The sequence below is a fragment of the Aedes albopictus genome, chromosome 2, assembly GCF_035046485.1.
Source record: "Aedes albopictus strain Foshan chromosome 2, AalbF5, whole genome shotgun sequence".
In the NCBI taxonomy this organism is placed as follows: domain Eukaryota; kingdom Metazoa; phylum Arthropoda; class Insecta; order Diptera; family Culicidae; genus Aedes; species Aedes albopictus.
In genome coordinates, this window is record NC_085137.1 from 257,321,541 (window position 1) to 257,341,937 (window position 20,397).

General features: G+C 38.9%; 1 protein-coding gene across 1 annotated transcript; it reads right to left on the reverse strand.

The window, feature by feature from the left end:
- On the reverse strand, nt 1-19,753 carry LOC109428276 (DNA replication licensing factor Mcm6). Its single transcript, XM_019704008.4, has 4 exons — nt 19,481-19,753; nt 18,391-19,424; nt 278-1,494; nt 1-180 (listed from the first exon to the last, which is right to left on the reverse strand). The coding sequence occupies exons 1-4, from the start codon at nt 19,570-19,572 to the stop codon at nt 76-78; spliced, it is 2,448 nt and encodes an 815-aa protein (XP_019559553.3). The 5' UTR covers nt 19,573-19,753; the 3' UTR covers nt 1-75.
- Nucleotides 19,754-20,397: the final 644 nt, after the last annotated feature.

Sequence of the window (20,397 nt, forward strand, 5' to 3'; positions counted from 1 at the left end):
TTTTCAGGTAAAATGTTTCCTTATATTAAAAAAAATCATGCAATCTTATCCATAGAATAAAACACACTTTAGAAATTACATGTCGATAATATAATTGGGGTGAACCACGAGAACTGGATCTTCCTCCTGTGTTTCTTTGTCACCTAAAGTGGATGTTTTCAATGGGATGATAACTTGATCCTGTGAAAAAAAACATATTTTGTTAAGTACTTGTATCGATTTCTTTAACCAACTTTTGCATTTTTCCTAAACAACAATTTTCGTCCCAAATACTTACGTGATTTATCAGCCGGTCAACGACTTTTTCAACCAGTGTTTTCCGCTCCACCAGTTCCTCCTCCGACTCTATTTGTTCGGCTACCTGCTCCAGGTACCAATTAATCAGTTCCGACATTTTCACGCCCTCCGATTGGGACTCTTCGCTTTCGAACCGTGCCTCCTCAGTGCGCATGTGAAGCACCAGCATATTCGAGAGATTTTTGTACTCTTCGAACGATAAAGTCAGCTTCTTCTTGGGAGCCGCGTGGCTTGTGCCATTCTCCTGGCTGCCGCCATTTTCGGCATGTCCATTCTGATCGAGAGTCTCCGGTTGCGGTGTTTCTTCTTCAACGTCCATTGCCAGGGCCGCATCATCGTCATCGTCCAAATGAATATCTGGCTGTTCAACGCGAATGATCGATTTGTTCAACAGACGGTATGCTTCTTTGACGTGTTTTTCTGATACTTCTTCGCAACACTCCATCTTGGCCTGGGCTTCGCTAAGTCGGATCATGCTTTCCAACTGACGAACCGTGATTCGCCAAGTGCTTTTGCCAGATGTGCCGGTGTCCCTTTGCCGAAGATGGCCGTAATTCTCAACCAACAATTCAAGCGCCTCTTTTGTGATGATCGGTTTGAATTGTCGGGCAAACATGATATACCGGAGAACGTCTTCTCGGGAGTAGACCTGATCAATGGTATGCTCGATGTTTGAATGCAAGTCTACGATCTTTCGTGCGATCGCATAGTCCACAACCTCGTTGCATTCGTCCACCAAAATGAAGAACAAATCAAACCGAGACATGATCGGTGCCGTTAGTTGGATATTTTGCTGCAAGGATTTGGACCTATCGTACCGACCTCCAATGGGATTCGCAGCTGCTAGAATCGATGTTCTAGCATTCAAAGTGGCTCGCACACCCGCCTTGGCAATCGAAATGGTCTGCTGTTCCATGGCTTCGTGGATTGCCACCTGATCATGGGGGTCCATCTTGTCAAACTCGTCAATGCAGCAGATTCCATTATCGGCCAACATCAATGCTCCGGCCTCGATCACAAAGTCGAAACTTTCCTCGTCTTTTACGACGGCTGCCGTGAGACCGGCTGCGGACGATGCCTTTCCGGAGGTGTAGACAGCGCGAGGAGAAAAATCTGCTACCTGTTTCAGGAACTGGGATTTCGCTGTACTGGGATCGCCCACAATGCAGCAGTTGATGTCTCCACGGAGAGTGGTTTCTGTAATAGAAAATAACCATGTCAAAAACCTGTGCAAAAATTACGTACGTGATAAATAATATTTGGGATATTTATATCCACAAGGGGAGAGTCTTCATGTACATTTTTGAAAATGTACCGTAAGGTCGCCATTCACCGCTCATTTAACGGCATTTTCGTAAAGTTTATGACATTAAAAATCGATGTTAGCAAATTTTTCACAAAAATTTACGTAAGCAACTTTATTGTTATTATAGAATAAATATAAAACGATCGTAATAGTTATTTATGTAACGAGTTGCAAAAAGTTGATTTTTTCAGCACGAGTTGTACATTTATCCAACGAGGCTTGCCGAGTTGGATAAATACAAAGAGTGCTGAAAAAATCGAGTTTTGCAACGAGTTCCATACAAAATTTTATGCAATGATTTTTTCATAATGCAACCCATTTGCGTTGCATAATGTTCATAATGCAACTCAAATGGGTTGCATTATGAACATTATACAACTATTTTTCATTATGCAACTCATTTCAGTTGCATAATGAACCAGTTCGGAAAAATTGGCCATTATGATATCAAAATGAGTTATATAAAATATAAATTATGATACTGAATTGCATAAAATTTATGTTTACAACCGAAAAAATGAAAATTAAAATGAGTTATCTCTTGGCTCCTATTACCGCTCATGCATCCATTCATCGCTCATTATGGATCCATTCACCGCTCACTGGATTATTTTTTCATGAAGCCACATAAGCATATTCATTCATTTATATAAAAACAAAATAACTATTTTTACCATAATATTGATGGTTCATGATATTTGTTCCTGTTTTGTCAAAATGGATTTTTTACGGGTTTTACTGTTTTATACCTGTTGGATATTTCTCCCGCTGTTTGCCTTGAACAGTTACCATGCCCATATAGCCGAGGCGGTAAACGCACGGGTATTCAGCATGACCATGCTGAGGATGACGGGTTCGATTCCCGGTCGGTCCAGGATCTTTTCGTAAAGGAAATTTCCTTGACTTCCTTGGGCATAGAGTATCTTCGTGCCTGTCACACGATATACACATGCAAAATGGTCATTGGCAGAGGAAGCTCTCAGTTAATAACTGTGGAAGTGCTCATAGAACACTAAGCTGAGAAGCAGGCTTTGTCCCAGTGAGGACGTTACGCCAAGAAGAGAGAGAGAGTTACCATGCTGCCCTGCAGCGCAGTGACGGAAATATTTTTTGAGAACGTGATTTCAGGTACACCCATATAAAACTTGGTGAAATGAAAGCTTTTTAATGTGGCAGCATGTAACATTCACTTTTATTACGATACTTTACTAACATTTGATAATTTTTGTATGATTGACCCATAATGAGCGGTGAATGGGGCATGAGCTGTGATTGGCGACCTCACGGTATATAACGGTCAAGATTCGTTATACACGGTGGGTGGTACTTTATGCCCACTGCGATTTTTCGGCTGCCTTATATTCGATTGAGCGCATTTTTTTGTGTGTAGTTGCCCCATATTGTAACTTAATAACCTTTCAAAAATAAACTGAATTGGTTGAAAGACAACAGAGAAATTGCGGTGGGCTCAAAGTGGGTGGCACCATGTTAAACGAATCTTAACCGCATGTGCACTAAGGAGGCCCAACCTTAACAACATTAAATTCGAAAAATGCCAAGTATTACCTACTGAATCAGTTGTTCTGGACTCCCAGAAGCTATGTCAAAATTTGAGAGAAATCGATTAAGTCTAAGCGAAAGCTCAACGAACTTGGTATTAAAAAAAGCTAATTTTTGCTTGAAGTAATTTATAAACGATCTCCAGTAGCACCTTTAAGGACAAACGTCTTGAAATCCCGCTTCAACAATGCATCAGTGTCAGTGGATAACTGACACTGAGGAAGATTACAAGTGGTAGTCGAAATACGCAAATCTGTCAAAGGATAAGCAACATAGGGCGGAATTAAAAGGTACGAAACTGATTACACTCATTCGAAGAGGGTATTCTGCTTAGAGAGTTCGAAAACTGGGTACAAAATGCATCAGAACTTCAGACGCACAAATCTCAAGAAGCAAGCCTCAACCAGCAGTGCATTTTATTATTCTGTTCTTGCTCACTTGTAAAAAGCTTAAAATAAAGAGCTCAGGTGCGCTGGTTTTGTTTACAAAGAGAATTGTGCTGTCGAAATCGCGAGTAGGTGCCAAAGTCCGCCATTGTGGCGGCCATTTTGGGACTCTAATAAGTCTGTCCTTAAAACTAACTATTCAAAACTTGTGCCAAATACCATTTTTTTCTGCTAGGTTTCTAGCTGCACTCTGAATAGAGTTGAAACCTTTACACTAGACCTGAAGATAGGAAAGAATACGTAATCTTTCAGAAGCAGTTTGCCAGACGTACGCGAAAAATGACATCCATTAAGACACACTTGCAAACTGACTCAGAAAGTTACGGTAGAAGATTGGAAAGTTTTCAATTGGCCAGTCAGTCAGGATTTGCCTATGTAGTGTTATGGTCACACGGTTTGTATTTGTTTTCTTGTTTGGTTTTGTGGTATGGTTCAATATGTTTTTCTCATCGTTAAGTCAGTTGTATGTTTTTTTTTTCATCGAATCAGTCGAACCCCGTATGTTAAAATATAGTTGATCCTGTGTCAAATTGTTTTCTTGATTACGCTAATCGTTTTCTACTTCTCTGCAGTGATGCCATTTCACTAGAGTTCGGAACTGACGAGCGAGAGAACCGGCCTCTCTGAGGATGCATGTACCGTATCACCAGGGAGACAAAGATAATGTTTTCACTGGTACATAGTTGAAACTATTCAGTGCGCGAGAGTGCCGGTAGAGCAAAGCCATAGAGCGAAACTGAACTCAGGGGCCGTCCATTAATTACGTAAGGGTTTATAGGGGGAGGGGGGGGGGGGTTTGAGAAATCTTACGCGCCATACAAAAATTGTTGGGTTCTCATACAAAAAATCTTACAAGGGGGGGAGGGGGTGCCGAAAAATGGCAAAAAATCCCTTACGTAATTAATGGACAGCCCCTCACCACCCAAGAGAAATATACTTCCTGCGCAACTCACTTCTCTCACACCAACCTACTTGTGGGATCACCACACGTACGTGTACACTGTAGTGAGCCCACTCCAGAGCATCAATCTGAACAAATTTTCTCTGGTTGGTAAAAGCAAAGCAGCGAGAGCAGGTTGTTTGCATGCATCCGCGGCATTGTGGATTCTTGTTGCATGCAAAACGAAAAATGGAGGAATAAAAGAAGCGCGAGGATGAATGTTTTCCAGCAAGTAGACAATTGTTGATGACGCTGAGAAAGAAATTAGTGTTTCATTATGCTTCCTCTGGGGAAACGCAGGGAACCCGTTCAAAAGTCAAACCTCGTATAATGTGTTGGCACATAAAAACGAAGCCACTAACGTGGGGGTTCAGATGGAAACGGCAGTATGTACGACGTTGGCCGGGACATTGTTTTAATTTTTATTTTAAATGTATTTACGTGTATTTTAATTCGGGCTAGTTCTACACTTTTTGGCCGGGACAGGTAATATTGAGCTTGAGCTTGAGCTTGATTGACCGCCCGCAGTTGCTACTCCAGTATCGCCAGATCAGCTACACTCACACACGGAACCAATGAGATAGCTGCTTGGGACTAACAGGCATCTTCAGTGTGTGAGCGTAGGTGGTCTTGTATTTTTAGGCGACAATGGTCGTTTTGAAAAGAAATAATCAATTTACTCTTCTACGAGAGAATTTTCAACGAGCGGATAAAACTATTAGTTGATTGAACGGCATTAGATAGGGTAATTGATCCGATCATGGAGGAGTTAAGCACTGGGTTCATGCTTAAACCACAATTGTATCGCCCCAAGCAAACTTTTTACATGGATTGAGTTGAAAATATTGAAACTCGTAAAATATTAACTTACTATGGAAAAAGTATTTATTTGTATGATCGATCAAAAATAAACTTTGTGTGGAAATAGTTTGAACTTGATATCAACTTGATACGAATTAGTAGGACCAAAGTACAAACTTCATACAATCTGATTTACAAACTCGTATCAAATTAATATCCATTATAAATACCCATCTATATGGTCCCAGGCGTTCTTGTGGGGGAGTGATCCCCGTAAGGGGAGATAGACAGATGGGGTTCTGAGGGATGACTCAAGCTTAAATTTGATACTTTTTCCCTAAGATTTCGTAAAAGTTCATATTTTTTCCATACAAAGTTCAGAAATATGAACTTTGATCAACAACTATCAATGAAAATGAATTCGTATGAAACTCATACTTTTTCCATAGTAAGTTGATATTTTACGAGTTCATACTTTTTCCATTGTAAGTTCATATGCAAGTATTTCGTAAGTTCATAATCAATGATAAGTTCCAGAAGGGAAATACTAAAATAAAGCTTCCTCTCTCCTCTTCTTCTTGGCGTAACGTCCTCACTGGGACAAAGCCTGCTTCTCAGCTTAGTGTTCTATGAGCACTTCCACAGTTATTAACTGAGAGCTTCCTCTGCCAATGACCATTTTGCATGCGTATATCGTGTGGCAGGCACGAAGATACTCTATGCCCAAGGAAGTCAAGGAAATTTCCTTTACGAAAAGATCCTGGACCGACCGGGAATCGAACCCGTCACCCTCAGCATGGTCATGCTGAATACCCGTGCGTTTACCGCCTCGGCTATATGGGCCCTTAAAATAAAGCTTATACCTAAGTATTCAATTCATGGAGTACCGTCGTTGGGGGTGAGAATGGGTCAAAAAAGGATACCGTGATTTCGGGTGAAATTGATCAGTGGGGTGAAATTGATCGACATGAGGACCATTTTTATTTATCAAAAATAACGCTTTAAACTTAAAACAATTAGTAAAAACTGACCATCATCTGGCTCGAGGGTTATTGAATGATGAGTTAACATGTTTTACAGACAATAAGTCACATATTTCTGTATTAAATTCAATATTCTCCGAAACTGCGTGTTGAGCGAACTTCAAAGACACTCCCAAACTTTTGTTACCGTAGCAATATCGCAAATGTAATAAATATTCGAATGAATGTTTCTAGCTGCCAAGTATTCGCTAAAGCTGATTTCGTCTTCAAAAATTCTATAAATATTCAAATTTATGTATAAAATCATACTTTTCGGAAGTAAACATATATTTAGTATGGAAATTGCATACTTTCAGGCGTTTTATTGGAATTTACTTAACCTTTAACTTAAATAATTAAAAATTTAGCAAAGTTGTAAAAGTTTTGCACAACTATTCGCATTCATGAATGGTTAATTCAGGTGGAGAAAATATTTTCAGGACTTACAAAGGCATTTCACTGACTGATCAATTTCACCCCGAAAGTACAGGTATTCTTCGATATAACGTACCCTCGATATAGCGAATTCGATATAACGTACATTTTGCTTCGATATAGCGTACAACATTGAAAATTTTTATTTTTCCCAGGAATAACCCTCAGATAAACTACGAAATCACTCTAATCAATGTTTTGTTGCAGCATTAGCCATTTCACCCAGTATTAGCGCAATCTGAGGAAAAATTTAGTGTACGTTATATCGAAGCAAAATGTACGTTATATCGAAGCACAAAAAACGAAATGATTTTTTCGTGAAAACTTATGGTTTTCATTAATGGTTCTGTGAATTTCACCGAAATCATTATTTGGGATTAATTTCACGTCGAATACATCAACACAAGCATAAAAAATATTAAATTTTTCTCTGCTTCGATATAACGTACACTTCGATATAACGTACAAAGAGAATATTTTTTTGTACGTTATATCGAAGACAGGGTGTCGTCCATTCAAATTCAGTTTTCCGATTCCCGGATTTTTTCCGGGTATGGACTAACTTCCCGAGTATGTACGAACGCAAATTATTGTTGTAGTAGGAGGCTCCTCAGTGTATTTTTTATATACAGTTTTTATTTGGTCTATAACTTGATACGAATCTTAAAGATTTCCTGATTTCATAAATTATGATTTAAAAAAAAAACTTACTAACTCTACAATCACTGGCGCTAATTTCCTCTTCTTACACGAAATTTAGGATTAGAGTTAATTGAAAAGGTCCTTTCTATAATAAGGAAATGGAATCTATATGAAAATATTTTTGAAACTGATGTCAATGTGTCTGATTTTTTCACGAAATTTTTGTTGAATATCATAACATTTTGTACTTGCTGAATCCAAAATCTTTTGACACCGATTTTCTCCGAATTTTGAAGTAAAACGTTTGAGTTCTTCTCCAATATTAATTAATATCTTGAGGACATTCAACATTTCTTCGTTTAGGAAGTACTCCATGGATTCTGCCAAAAAAAAAATCATGAAAGTTGTACCTACAACTTCTTTTAAAATGCTTCGTTTGGCTAATATTGCCGTAAACATATCAGGGATTCTATTGTATACTCTTCCGGGGATCCGAGTGATGCTTCCAGGAAGTAAAATTTTGAAACATTTCTTCACAGATTCCATAGAAGATTCTTCTGTGGATTCTACTACTATACTAAGGAAATCTGTAGGAAATTTCTTATGGGATCCCATCAGAGAGTCTTTCGTGAGCAATTTTTTTTTGAAAATTCGCTGTAATTTACAGTGTTGTACTTACTCTTCAGAATTTTATTTGAATTTTACCTAAAGCTCCTCCAAAATTCTGTACAGAAGCGGATAGGCACAATATCACTGTTTTTCAATAATTTTCTCCTTGACTTCTGCCAAAGGGATCAAATTTAAGGAATCTGGCAGAAATATATGAAGAGTTCCACTAAGAATGTCACCAGAATCCCTCCAGAAATTGACATTTTTTTTTTCAAACGTGAAAATCTCTTCGCCGTAAGAAACTTCTACAGGTTTACTGAGTTCGCCAGGAACTCCGATTTTCCTAACAACGGGCTTGGTGGTCTAGTGGCTACCGCTTCTGATTTATATGCAGAAGGTCCTGGGTTCAATCCCTGGCCCGTCCCTTTCCTCCTACTTTGTATCTTTCTATATACTTTCTCTCTGCTCTCTACATATACAACTCATGTATATAAACATGTTCATGGCCGTCGCTAGAACAGAAACGGGTTGAAAAAGCCGTTTCCCTTCCTTCCAAAAACTTTCATAGCACAGTGTCACAATCCTATTAGAAAACGCCTACAAGTTATGCAATCAAGCGAACTGTGCCGCACATCTTCAAAATAATAAAAACACACAATTCTATCACCTTCCCCTGGTATCCACACACCAATGTGTGAACCTTCTGCCAAAAAAATCCCACCAACACTCCAACATCCGCATGAATTTGTGCTGGCGCAGAGGTATATTCGGCCAGATGTGGATACAAACGATTGCAATCATCACTTCCTTACCCCTTCCCCACATTGACCTGCAACCTGACGTGGCAGGCGCCATTGTCGCCTAAAAATAGAAGATCACCGACGCTCACACACTGAAGATGCCTGCTAGTCCCCGGCAGTTATCTCATTGGTCCTTGTGTGAGTGTAGCTGGTCTGGCGATACTGGAGTAGCATCCACGGGCGGTCAATCAAGCTCAAGCTCAAGCTCAACTCCGATTTTCCTAACAATACTCAAAAAGTCCATCGTGAAATCTTGCAGAAATCTGAAAATTTCGCCTAAGAAAAATATTCTGGTTTCTTTAACATGAATTTATCAAGATCCAACAGAAACTACTAAAATTCCTGAGAGGCTGCCTTTCTAAAAAACATATTCAACCGGCAACTCTGTTAATGTTGCTATCATTCTATTCAAGACTTGCTTGACACCATAAAGATTTTTCCCGATGCCTTTTACAATTTCCCGTGTTTTTCCCGTATTTTTCCCGGTGGTTTTGAATTCCCGGGTTTTTCCCGGTTTTCCCGTATTTCCCGAATGGATGGACACCCTGCGAAGAGTACCTGTATTGCGATTTTTTTTTCGACTTAGACTTTGATGCGATAAATTTCGTTGTACTCATATTTCGCTTTCGATTTCGCTGTCAATCTCAGTCGCAGGGTTTTTGCAACTCGCCCGATAATGTGACAGTTTTCGCCAGCCGTCTCAATGTTTACCATTAAGGTCTTTTGTTCTCGGTCCACCAGCTGGTCATGTTTACACAACAAAAACAGCTGGTTCACCGATGTTTACGTTCATCCTTATTGTTCTCGGCTACCAGCTGTTTATGTTTTCATAACAAAATCAGCTGGTTTCGCCTGAATCGGGGAAAGAAGGCGAAAATGTGTCATAAATGTTAGGTTAGTACCATATTAGGGCGAGTTCAATTACGTCGCCAAAGTCTGATTATTCGTAAAAAATACAATATTTTTTTTTGATTTTTTATTGTATTTTTATGACACATTTTCGCCTTCTTTCCCCGATTCAGGCGAAACCAGCTGATTTTGTTATGAAAACATAAACAGCTGGTAGCCGAGAACAAAAGACCTTAATGGTAAACATTGAGACGGCTGGCGAAAACTGTCACATTATCGGGCGAGTTGCAAAAACCCTGCGACTGAGATTGACAGCGAAATCGAAAGCGAAATATGAGTACAACGAAATTTATCGCATCAAAGTCTAAGTCGAAAAAAAAATCGCAATATTTCAAATGACATTTATTATAATAAAATGATTTGCAGTAGAAGTTTTAACCTCGTTGGTTGATGAAAACCATGGACTGCTTTAAAATTGAGTTTAACCATATCAATAATTATTCAAAAATGAGGCGCCGAAAACTACGAAAAGTGATCAATTTCACCCGAAATCACGGTACTCAAAGATTGTTTGTTAAATAACAAATGCAGTTGAAGTCAGAAAAACTTTTAATTTGGTATGTATACTCTTCTATATGGTAATGATAGTTTAGCAAGAAAGTATCACATTATATGAATTGTCTAATAAACTACAAATGATTGAAAATTGACCCAATCTCACCCCTTAGAGGGGGTGAGAATGGGTCAAAGTATTCGAAGTCGCCTATCTATTGCGATTTTTTTTTCGACTTAGACTTTGATGCGATAAATTTCGTTGTACTCATATTTCGCTTTCGATTTCGCTGTCAATCTCAGTCGCAGGGTTTTTGCAACTCGCCCGATAATGTGACAGTTTTCGCCAGCCGTCTCAATGTTTACCATTAAGGTCTTTTGTTCTCGGTCCACCAGCTGGTCATGTTTACACAACAAAAACAGCTGGTTCACCGATGTTTACGTTCATCCTTATTGTTCTCGGCTACCAGCTGTTTATGTTTTCATAACAAAATCAGCTGGTTTCGCCTGAATCGGGGAAAGAAGGCGAAAATGTGTCATAAATGTTAGGTTAATACCATATTAGGGCGAGTTCAATTTCGTCGCCAAAGTCTGATTATTCGTAAAAAATACAATAAAAATACAATTTAATTTTATTGATCATATCTAGTAAACCTACTTAAAATACAATGTAACCATGACGAATAAAAACTTAGGTAATTTTAAAAGATGATTAATCCACCTAAAAGGGCTAATACAATCGAAAAAAATGGTTGAAACTTGATAAAATAAAGTTTGTATGTTGTATCGCCATTTTTAGCCACCATAATCATCCTCATTTTAAGTTTCAGCCTCCATGAGAGGAGGGGGGATTACAATGAGGGATAAGCGCATTAAAAGATTTATTGAAGAAAAAAAAACATGATATTTTTCGACGTTCGTTCGTCTTCCGAAATTTTGTCATGTAACCGGTTTTATGGCCCGGTATTTCCTGGATGCTACTACCGTCTGGTAGTTTCACGATATTTCCTTAAAATTTAAAAAAATAGTGGAGAAGAAAAACGCTATCAAGTATATTTTGTGAGCTTACGATATTGCAGTACACTAACAATTAGCTGATGGTCAAAGAAGCTGTCCAAACGCATGGGTTTATTGCCCATTGCACGATGACGTCATCAAGAAATCGCTCTCTTTCTCTCCTACAGGAAATTAGAAAACAACAGGACCAACACCTGTCAAATTTGACAGGTACTGGTCCTGTTGTTTTCAAACTCTCTGAAGGAGTAAAAGAGATAGAATTTCGCCGTGAAGTGGTCTATTGTTATAAATGATTTTAGGCACTAAAGGCATAGTACACAAATTACGTAACGCTATAGGGGGAGGGGGGAGTCTAGCGTTGCGTTACGATCCATACAAAAAAAATTGGGTTTTCATACAAAAAGCGTTACATAGGGGGGGTGAGGGTTTCTGAAATGGCCGATTTTAGCGTTACGTAATTTGTGTACCATGCCAAACGTATGAACACACTCGATTGACACTTCTTCGACATATTTTCGATAAAAGCGTGCTTTTATGAAGATACGGTAAACATGGCACCACTCTAACGTCAAATGGGGACTGGATAACAAGTTGAATTTTCAGTTAAGGTTATGTGCACTCGATAACTTGCTTGACCCAATCTCACCCCCATTCTTAATATTTAGACATAGGGTCGGAAATATTGAATTTATAAATAAAAAGTGCATTGATGGTCCGCTTTTTTCGTTGCATCAACCAGGTAATACCTACAGCTAACCACCTATAAGAAAATTTATGGTTAGGTACTTGTGTGAAACATTACGATGGAGAATTTTTTTCAGAGTGATTTACTAGTAGTTTCATCATATAAGTTTAGCCACAAATTTAACAAAAAACGATTATTGATAAACATCTTATTCTGCATCATGATGTGTAAAACCATCTTCTCTTTGAAACAATATAAAGTTTTCAATATAAATTAGCGATAGTTGATAAACTATTTCAAATTTTATGTTTCTCCGTTTTGACCCAATCTCACCCCCCAGACCCATTGTCACCCCCATCGACGGTATTACAGTTGTTTATGTAACGCGCATACTGATGCAAAAAAAGATAAGTACCTATTTACTTGTAATAACATTTTTTTTGGTTGCTGCGTATTTTTGGAAAGAAAAAGCGCCCAATTGTTTATTAAATCAATTATAACAGACGGACTACCCTCTCCGACTCGCCAGTCACCTGGAAAAACGTCCCTTCAGTTCTGGAAAATATATTATTCCCAATTCAGCTTTTAATCGAATTGTCCGCATGGTCTTGTAGGTAGTACCCCTACTAGGAAAGAAACAGTCTTTTCCATACATATTAAATGCTAAACATGACCCCATGGATAGCATTTACATATGTAAAAGCTTTGCTGATGCAACTTTCCTATTAGACAATTCTCTCATCTCATGTTTGTCTTCAAAACCTTGTCAAGCATAGATTTAATATTCTTTGCAAAACCATAGGTTTTTGGAGTCGGTTTATGGCTGCCTGAAAAAATATCTTCTAGTTCTTAGAACCAACTATCAATGTGTTTCATTACTGCCTTCATTTAATCTGTACGTATGTTAAGCTGAGATGTACATATAAAGAAAAAATAGAAGATATTGTATTTTTGTAGGAGAAAAATCTAATTTTCTGTTATCTGACCCATTTTGCCCCTGTAAATATTAGGTGGGGCAAGATGGGTCATGTTTTGAAAATTGCTTGTCAAGAACCAGATCTCAAACCTTATGACCTTTCTATCGTCTTATGTCATAGCTTACTACAACGGAAGACCTTGAGAGAGCTTCAGCGCTGTTATTATTTATTTTTGGCGCCGTTCGTTGAATCTTTTCATGATTGCATCGAAGAGGTTGTTTCCAACTTTGGAGTAACTTTTTTGAATTTTCGAATTCAAGAAACTCGAGCTGCCTTCAGTAATGCAAACAGTAATGTAGCAATTCGTCTTCCCAATACTTCCGAAGCAGGTTTGATTAGCTGAAGAGCTTCCTGAAGGTTTATTGCTACCTCGAAATCACTGTCCTGCATAAGACCTGAAAGGCCTATTGAAGTGCTCCAGCATCGTTTTAGTCAAATTCCAACGAGTTTGACGTCCACACACAGTTGCAGTGGTTTATGTAACATTTTCGTTTCGAAAAATTTTCACGACAATACGTTTACGAATACGTTTCAGAGACTCTTCAAATCCAAATCAAAGCGAACAAATATGTAAGAAATGTGTATCCCGGGAATCCCGGGATTTTCGGGACGGTGAAAAATTTGATCCCGGGATTCAGGAAATCCCGAATTTTTCAAGATCCCGGGATTTTCTGTCCCGGGATATCCCGGGTTGGAACCTCTATTACTACTGTATCTGGAAGTCGTAACAGAAAACAAAGAAATGCGGTTTATATTTAGAGAGTTATACTGCCCCTATTCGCATAACAGTCCCATGTTTCCTGGGTTTCCTTTCACATGGGACTGTTGTGTGAATGGGGGCAGTATAGGGATCTATTTTTTAGGTGACCCATATTGCCCCCCTTAGGGTAACGGTTAAATTTTGGACCCCTAGAGGACATTGGTTTGAATTTAATTCAAAATCAAACAGATTCAGAGGGTATTTTGATGATGTTAGTATTAGACGTGTGCGCCGCCGCGCCGCGCCGCCGTCGCCGACGATTTTTCCACGCCGCCGCCGCCAGTCAAATTGACCCGGCGCGCCGCTGATCATATTTTTTCACGCCGCCGAACGAAATTTCCCACGCCGATGAGAAAACGACAAAGGTTTTTTTCTCACCAACATTTTACGAATCACATATTTAAAGCTGATAGCAATAAAAGTGATAATTTTTAAACATTTTCTGTTGTTTTCTCTTATGTTTATGAAGTTCTTGTAAATCTTTTGTAACATTTTTCCTTCCATCCAAAAGGTTGGCGATGAGATAAGAAAATCAACGCTTTTTTTTGGACTGAAAGCCGAAATCCCACGAGAGATCAGTCAACTTCCCAGTCGAACCTCTACAAGTTTTTGTATAGGACACCTCTGAAACTATTACACGCTTCGGAATCCCTCCCTCCTTAAAGCGTGGCGTAACTTACGGACTTTCGCCCTTCAGAAATAACCCAAGCAACACGACTTGTTGCTGAGCAACTTCAGTAACAGCAACTTCAGTGCAATTTATTCACTGTCCGTATTACGGACGACAGAACACAACTGCTTCTTCTTTGAAACCCAAAAAGCGCAGATTCTGAATTCTAATGCAACATAAACGAGCGAGAATAATATAAAAAATAAAAAAGATTGTGTCCAGACTTGAACCATGGACACCAGGAGTGTTATCTACTCACCTTACATACTACGCCAAGAGCTCTGTGAGAGAATCGATGTTCAACGCACCATAAAAACTACTGAAGTTACTTGTTACTTTATTGCATCTTCTTTGCCCCAAGTTAGAGAACCGTCAAAATGAAAAGACGCTCAAGTTTTCTGCAACGCATTTGGAACCTTATCTGAACAAACAAACCAGAGTTAGATGTTTCATGCATGTTACATAACACATTTAATGTAAGCTGACTGTATTATCACTTGCGAGTAATATGTAAGCTCCGCCTCCACGAATCGATGTCAAACACGTGGAAATTTGTGATTTCTATGAAATAAAGCCGCAACTTTACGAATTTCGTGGTTTAAATGCAACTCAACTGACAAGATGGAAGTTTCGTGTGCTTCTAGTGCAACTCATTTAGACCAAAGCATAAAAAGTCACATTCTGGATGATGTTGCAGGTGCTACTTGGGAACTCCAGGAATTATATTTACACAGTTATCTCAGGGTTCGTTCAGGAATTCTTCCTTCGGTCTTTTTCTATAAATTACTTCGTGGAGTGTCCCCAGGGCATTCTTCAGAAGTTCTTCCATGATTTTGTATAGTAATTCCAGTAGACATTCTAAATTCTGAAAACAATCATGTAGCTCATGAGTTCCTCCAGGTATTCCTCTACGTATTTCACCAGTAATTCCTCCTGAAATTCTTCCAAAGATACCATTAGGAATTTTTCTTAGGATTCTTCAAGAAATTTAGAAATATCTTCAGTAACAATTTCTAGAAAGTTTTACATATATTCCTTTGGAAATTTCTAGGAACATTTACAGAAGATATAGTATGTCTCCAGACAGCCCTTCACGGATTTCCTTTAAAATATGTTCATGAATTCCTCCGGGATTTTTTTCCGAACATCCTCCATAAATTTTGGTAAAAGATTTCTCTTGGAATTTTTCTAAATATTTTTTAGTAAATCCTTTTAGAATTCCACCAAGGGTTTCTGAAGGAGAGTGTCCAGAAATTTCTTAAGGAACTCTTTCTGGAATTATTTCAGAAAGCTCCTTGGGACTCTTTCGCATAATCTTCAGGAATTAGATATACAATTTATTCAAAAAATCCTCCATGGATTCCATTTAAAGCTTACTACAGATACTGAAGATTTCCTTCTGAAATATCACTTAAGACTCCTTCAGTAGTTTAAGGATTTTACATGAGTGTCAGTAAGAATTATCTTAAACATTTTTCCATGATTTTTTTTTCATTTTCAGAATTTTCGGCAATTTCTTCGGAAATTCTCCCAAGGATTCCCGTTTAAAATATCGTCAGGGCTTACCGAAGAAATGCCTAGAAGGTTTCTGTTTAGAATCCCTTCTGCAGTTTTTTCAGATTTAGTCCCAGTTGGAGATTCATCCGGGAATTCTTTGAGATATTACTCCACAGATATTTACAGAAGTATTTTATGAAATCACATGAAACATGTAGGAGTTATTCACCGAGGGTTACCTGAAATAATTTCTAAAGAAATGCTTAAAAATTTCCTGATCAGATTTAATGTTATTGAAACAATTTCAGAAAAAATCGTGGGAGGAGCTCCTGAAAAAGTCCCTGGGGGCTCCTGAGATTCACCACGTAAGTTCAGTCAATTGGACGTAGTGGTTTAATTCCCCCAACAGAGGGGTGAGAAAAAATAAGATGGCTTTGGAGGAATTTGTAGAAGAATTTTATGGGAAATTTTTGGCAAACTTAAGGAAGAAATATTGGAGAAGTTTCGGGTAAATTCCCTGCAGGCATTTTTGAAGAAACTTTCTGAGGAATTTCTGAATTGAATCATTAAGAAGTTTCTGAAGCAATCCTTGAAAACAATTCATAGGTAATTCGTGCAGACATTGCAAAGGTACTAAAGGAATTCTTAAATAATTCCCCTAATGAATTGTTGAAGGATGATTTGGAAAAAAAAAAAACTTGGAAGAACTCCTGGAGATATTCTGTATTCTTGAAAGAATTTCTTGCTCAATGTCAATGCATGGTATTAGTGGAAAAACTATCTGATACAATTTCCCTAGAAGAACTTGTGAAATATTCTTAAATGAATCGAAAAAGAAATATTCTGGGAAACTGGAGAATGCTGTGCAGTAATTCTAAGAAGAGATATTCTTGAGATATTCCTGGAGACAAGTCAAGAAATAAATCCTGATGGGATTTCTAAAGGAACTCCTGAAATAATCTTTGAAGGTATTTTTTTAAGGGTCACCGGAAAAAAAATGAAAGAATCCCTGAAGGAAGAATTCTATAAATCTCTGCAGAATTTTGCGATCCCACCCGTGGAAGAATGTCTGAGGAACTTCCAGGAAGCCCCCTGTAGGAACTTCCAGAAGAATCTATTTAGAATTTTCTGGAGGAATTTCTGAAGAAACGCATGACTGAATCCCTCAAGGAATTCCTGAAAAGAACCCCAACAGAACTAAAAAAAACAGATTTTACCATGACAGAACTGGTTTAAAATGAGTTTAAGAAAAGAATATCTTAGAAGTGACGTGCGACTTTGTGAATTTCTATCGAGAGGGATCCTTTGTAAATTTTCTGGTAAGCGACCTTAAGGGTTCTCTCTGAAATATATAGCATAACTCTTGCAAGCATTGCATTGTATTCATTAAAATTTCTGATTTACATACGTTTTAAACTTTCACACAAAATAGATTAAAATTGTACTTAAATTCAGCAAACAAATTATTCTGTATTGACGTTTACAAAATTTTACTGAAAAAAATAAGGTCACGCCGATTACGCCGCCGCCGCCGCCGCCGAATACGGCAAACGGCGTGGCGCCGGCGTCGCCGCCGCCGCTGCCTCAAATTTCTATAAGCGCCGCCGCCGGTGAAAACTGCTTCGGCGCACACGTCTAGTTAGTATGTTCGTAAAAGCCTCCACTGTCCGTTAAAAATACCCACAAGGTCATTTCTGACTGAAAATTTGATGCAAATAACTGATTTTTGAAGCATTAGTTTTCACTGTTTTGGACACCCCAATATATTTTGGACCTTCTTCAGTATATATTTTGGACACCCGGTGTTTAAACTCGTTTTAAACTATTTTGGAAGAATTTGCCGCTTGAATGTGCTGGATCACATCCTAATTACTTGATTGACAAAGGCTGATTAGACGAACTTTGCGAATTTAATGCGCTAGAATGATAAACGTTTTTGTTTACATGTGCAAGTTTCCTCAGCACCGCAATCTCTTATTGTAAACATGATGCGAAACTCGCACGGATGACGAGAGCGATCTTATTTAGCGAATGATTCTAAAAATTTTCGTCATCTCATCATTAAACCTGTGTAAGTTGTGATAATAGGACACAGGGGGTCCAAAATATATGGGGGTCCAAATTATATTGGTTACCCTACTATACATTTAGTCAATTTTTCCCATGCAAACTTCAAGCTCGTAGAGCGTCCCCTTAGAGACTTAACCGATTTTGGTCAAATTTGGAACGCAGCTTCTGGTAATCCAAAACAACTGATTGATGAGGTATTAGGACTTGGCATTTTTCGAATTTTATGTTTTTCATAGAAATGTGGGCCACCCTATAATAGGTACGTTCGAAATTGTGCATTGTTTTTATTCATACGAAAATCTTCCACGAATACCTGATATTAACATTGCTGCACCAAATCAAATTCGAGTGAGTTAAGAAACAGAATTTGTCCCACTTGGGTCATTACTCATTACTTCACAAATACCTAGGTAGAAGAATTACATTTACAAATAACAAAATAAAAGTCAACTTACTTTCTTGGGTTGTTTTGGCGACACCTCCAAACAGCATCAGCAGAATTCCACGTTTCACCTCATCGTTCCCGTACACCGAAGGAAACAGGCTGGATATTAAATTTTGGTAAAGCTTTGGATCACGCGACATTTCGTAAATCTTGCTCCACTCGGCGTCGGTCATGTGCTTCTTCATGTCTTCGACCGTCACTTCGCTCATTGGCAAATCCGTTCCTCCAAACCTGGACGAGGTCGCTTGCACCGAACACGCCAGGAAGGCCATCTTGTAGTTCAAATCTCGGACACCAAGAGCCTTTAGGCCACGGATGCCTTCGACTGCATTGTCACCTTGCTTATGACGGGAACCGATCTCGGCTTTGGCTCCGGGCATCTGAAGGGCACCGACATCCGGCACAACGATTAATGTTCCGGTGAAATCGTAACGGTCTCCCGCTTGGACGGTTTCAACAATTTCGGCACGAAGAATCACTTCAACCGAGCGCGGAATACAACCCCGCGGAAGTTCCGCTTGCGTCTCTTGGATGCGCACTTTTTGGAAGTCGATGAACTGAGACTTGTCCACCTCCAGCATGAAGCGGCGTCGATTGGCACAAACTGGATTCCGGCAGATTGTGGGATTAGTGAACTTGAACTGCTGCTCCACATCCCGTATTTCCGTTTGACAGTCCAAACAGACAAAGGTACCAGAGATCAGTTCCGGGTGAACCGGATGGGTACGCACAACCTGGCCGGAAATGCGTATCAAAGAACCAATCTTCGACGTTGTCAATTCTCGCACTTTATGCCGGGTTGGGACGTCCGTAAAAGACACATAACATTCCTTTTCCTTTTTAAGTTCGGTACGATCCTTCGCAAAATTTGATACCGCTTGGCACAGAAACGGAAAGAGACGATAATACTCTTCGATTACGGTGGTGGCAAGATTTTGATTGTACTTTTCCAGGTCGTCGAAACTCACTTCCAGGGTGGAACGGTCCGGGTTTATCAAATCAGCCACAGCTTTCAGGTACTTGAGTTCTCCATCTTCCTTGAATCTGTAATAAAACGGTTTAGATTTGAAAGGTGAAAAAAACTAAGTGTCCAAACTCACTCTTCCAAAAAGTCCTGGAACAATTTTTGGCATCGTACTCCAACCTCATCCTTCACGCGGAGCTGGCCCACTTGAGAGTCGGCGACATCCATGATTAACGTTAACTGTCACTTTTAAGAAAAACGCAAAACAACACAACTCTGCGCTTCTGTATTTATACGATTTTTACGAATTTATATGAAAATTGTAAAATATTGTATGCCTAAAAACTGATTTTGCTTGCGTTTGGAAAGTAATCGTGAAACTACTGGCTGTATCATCTAAAAATGGCGCCAAAATCGATTGTTGACACAAATCAAATCGACGTTTCTGGTTGAAAGGCTTGTGCGTTATTTACGATTTGTGGAACATGTTATACACACTGAAAAAAAAAACTTGAAAGCCCAACACGCAATACACGGAGAAAACAAAGTACCCAAATATGAGTTTATTTCACCCAATTTCGGGGTTGCGTGCGGGAACCCACATTTGAGTTCGTAGAAGCGATGTTGAAGCGACGGAACCTCACGGAACCAGAAATCAACCCAAATATAGGTAATTTTCACTTATATCGGCTCTTCCGTGCGAGAACCCAAATTTGGCTAAACTGCGTTAAAGCTCTGAGTGGGTGGTTTCCTTTTGATCCCGGCAGAAAATTGGAACCCATCGCAAAGTTCCTTCTACCCATCGTTGACTTTCGAAAGTACCCTATAGGTTTAATCACCGGTTTCCCACCATAGCATGTATTGTAAATGTCACTTTTACAATAGAAAATGGGGGTTGTTATGTATCTTTACCATAAAAAAATCCAAATTTTCTGGAGCAAATTCAAGTCAACTACCATTCAATTTATGGTGTTTTTATTATTGAAATATCTAGTGCCATTCATTTTATTGTGCACATATTGTAGTTCCAATACATAATTTTCTGCAGGAAAA

Bases quoted from the DNA above. Each gene is read 5' to 3' on its own strand.
- LOC109428276 (XM_019704008.4), bottom strand. From the start codon at position 19,572: ATGGATGTCGCCGACTCTCAAGTGGGCCAGCTCCGCGTGAAGGATGAG. The intron at 1,495-18,390 runs GTAAGTTGACTT...TTTCTATTACAG, and splicing joins CGCCAAAACAACCCAAGAAA to AAACCACTCTCCGTGGAGAC. The intron at 181-277 runs GTAAGTATTTGG...TTTTTTTCACAG, and splicing joins TTGACCGGCTGATAAATCAC to GATCAAGTTATCATCCCATT.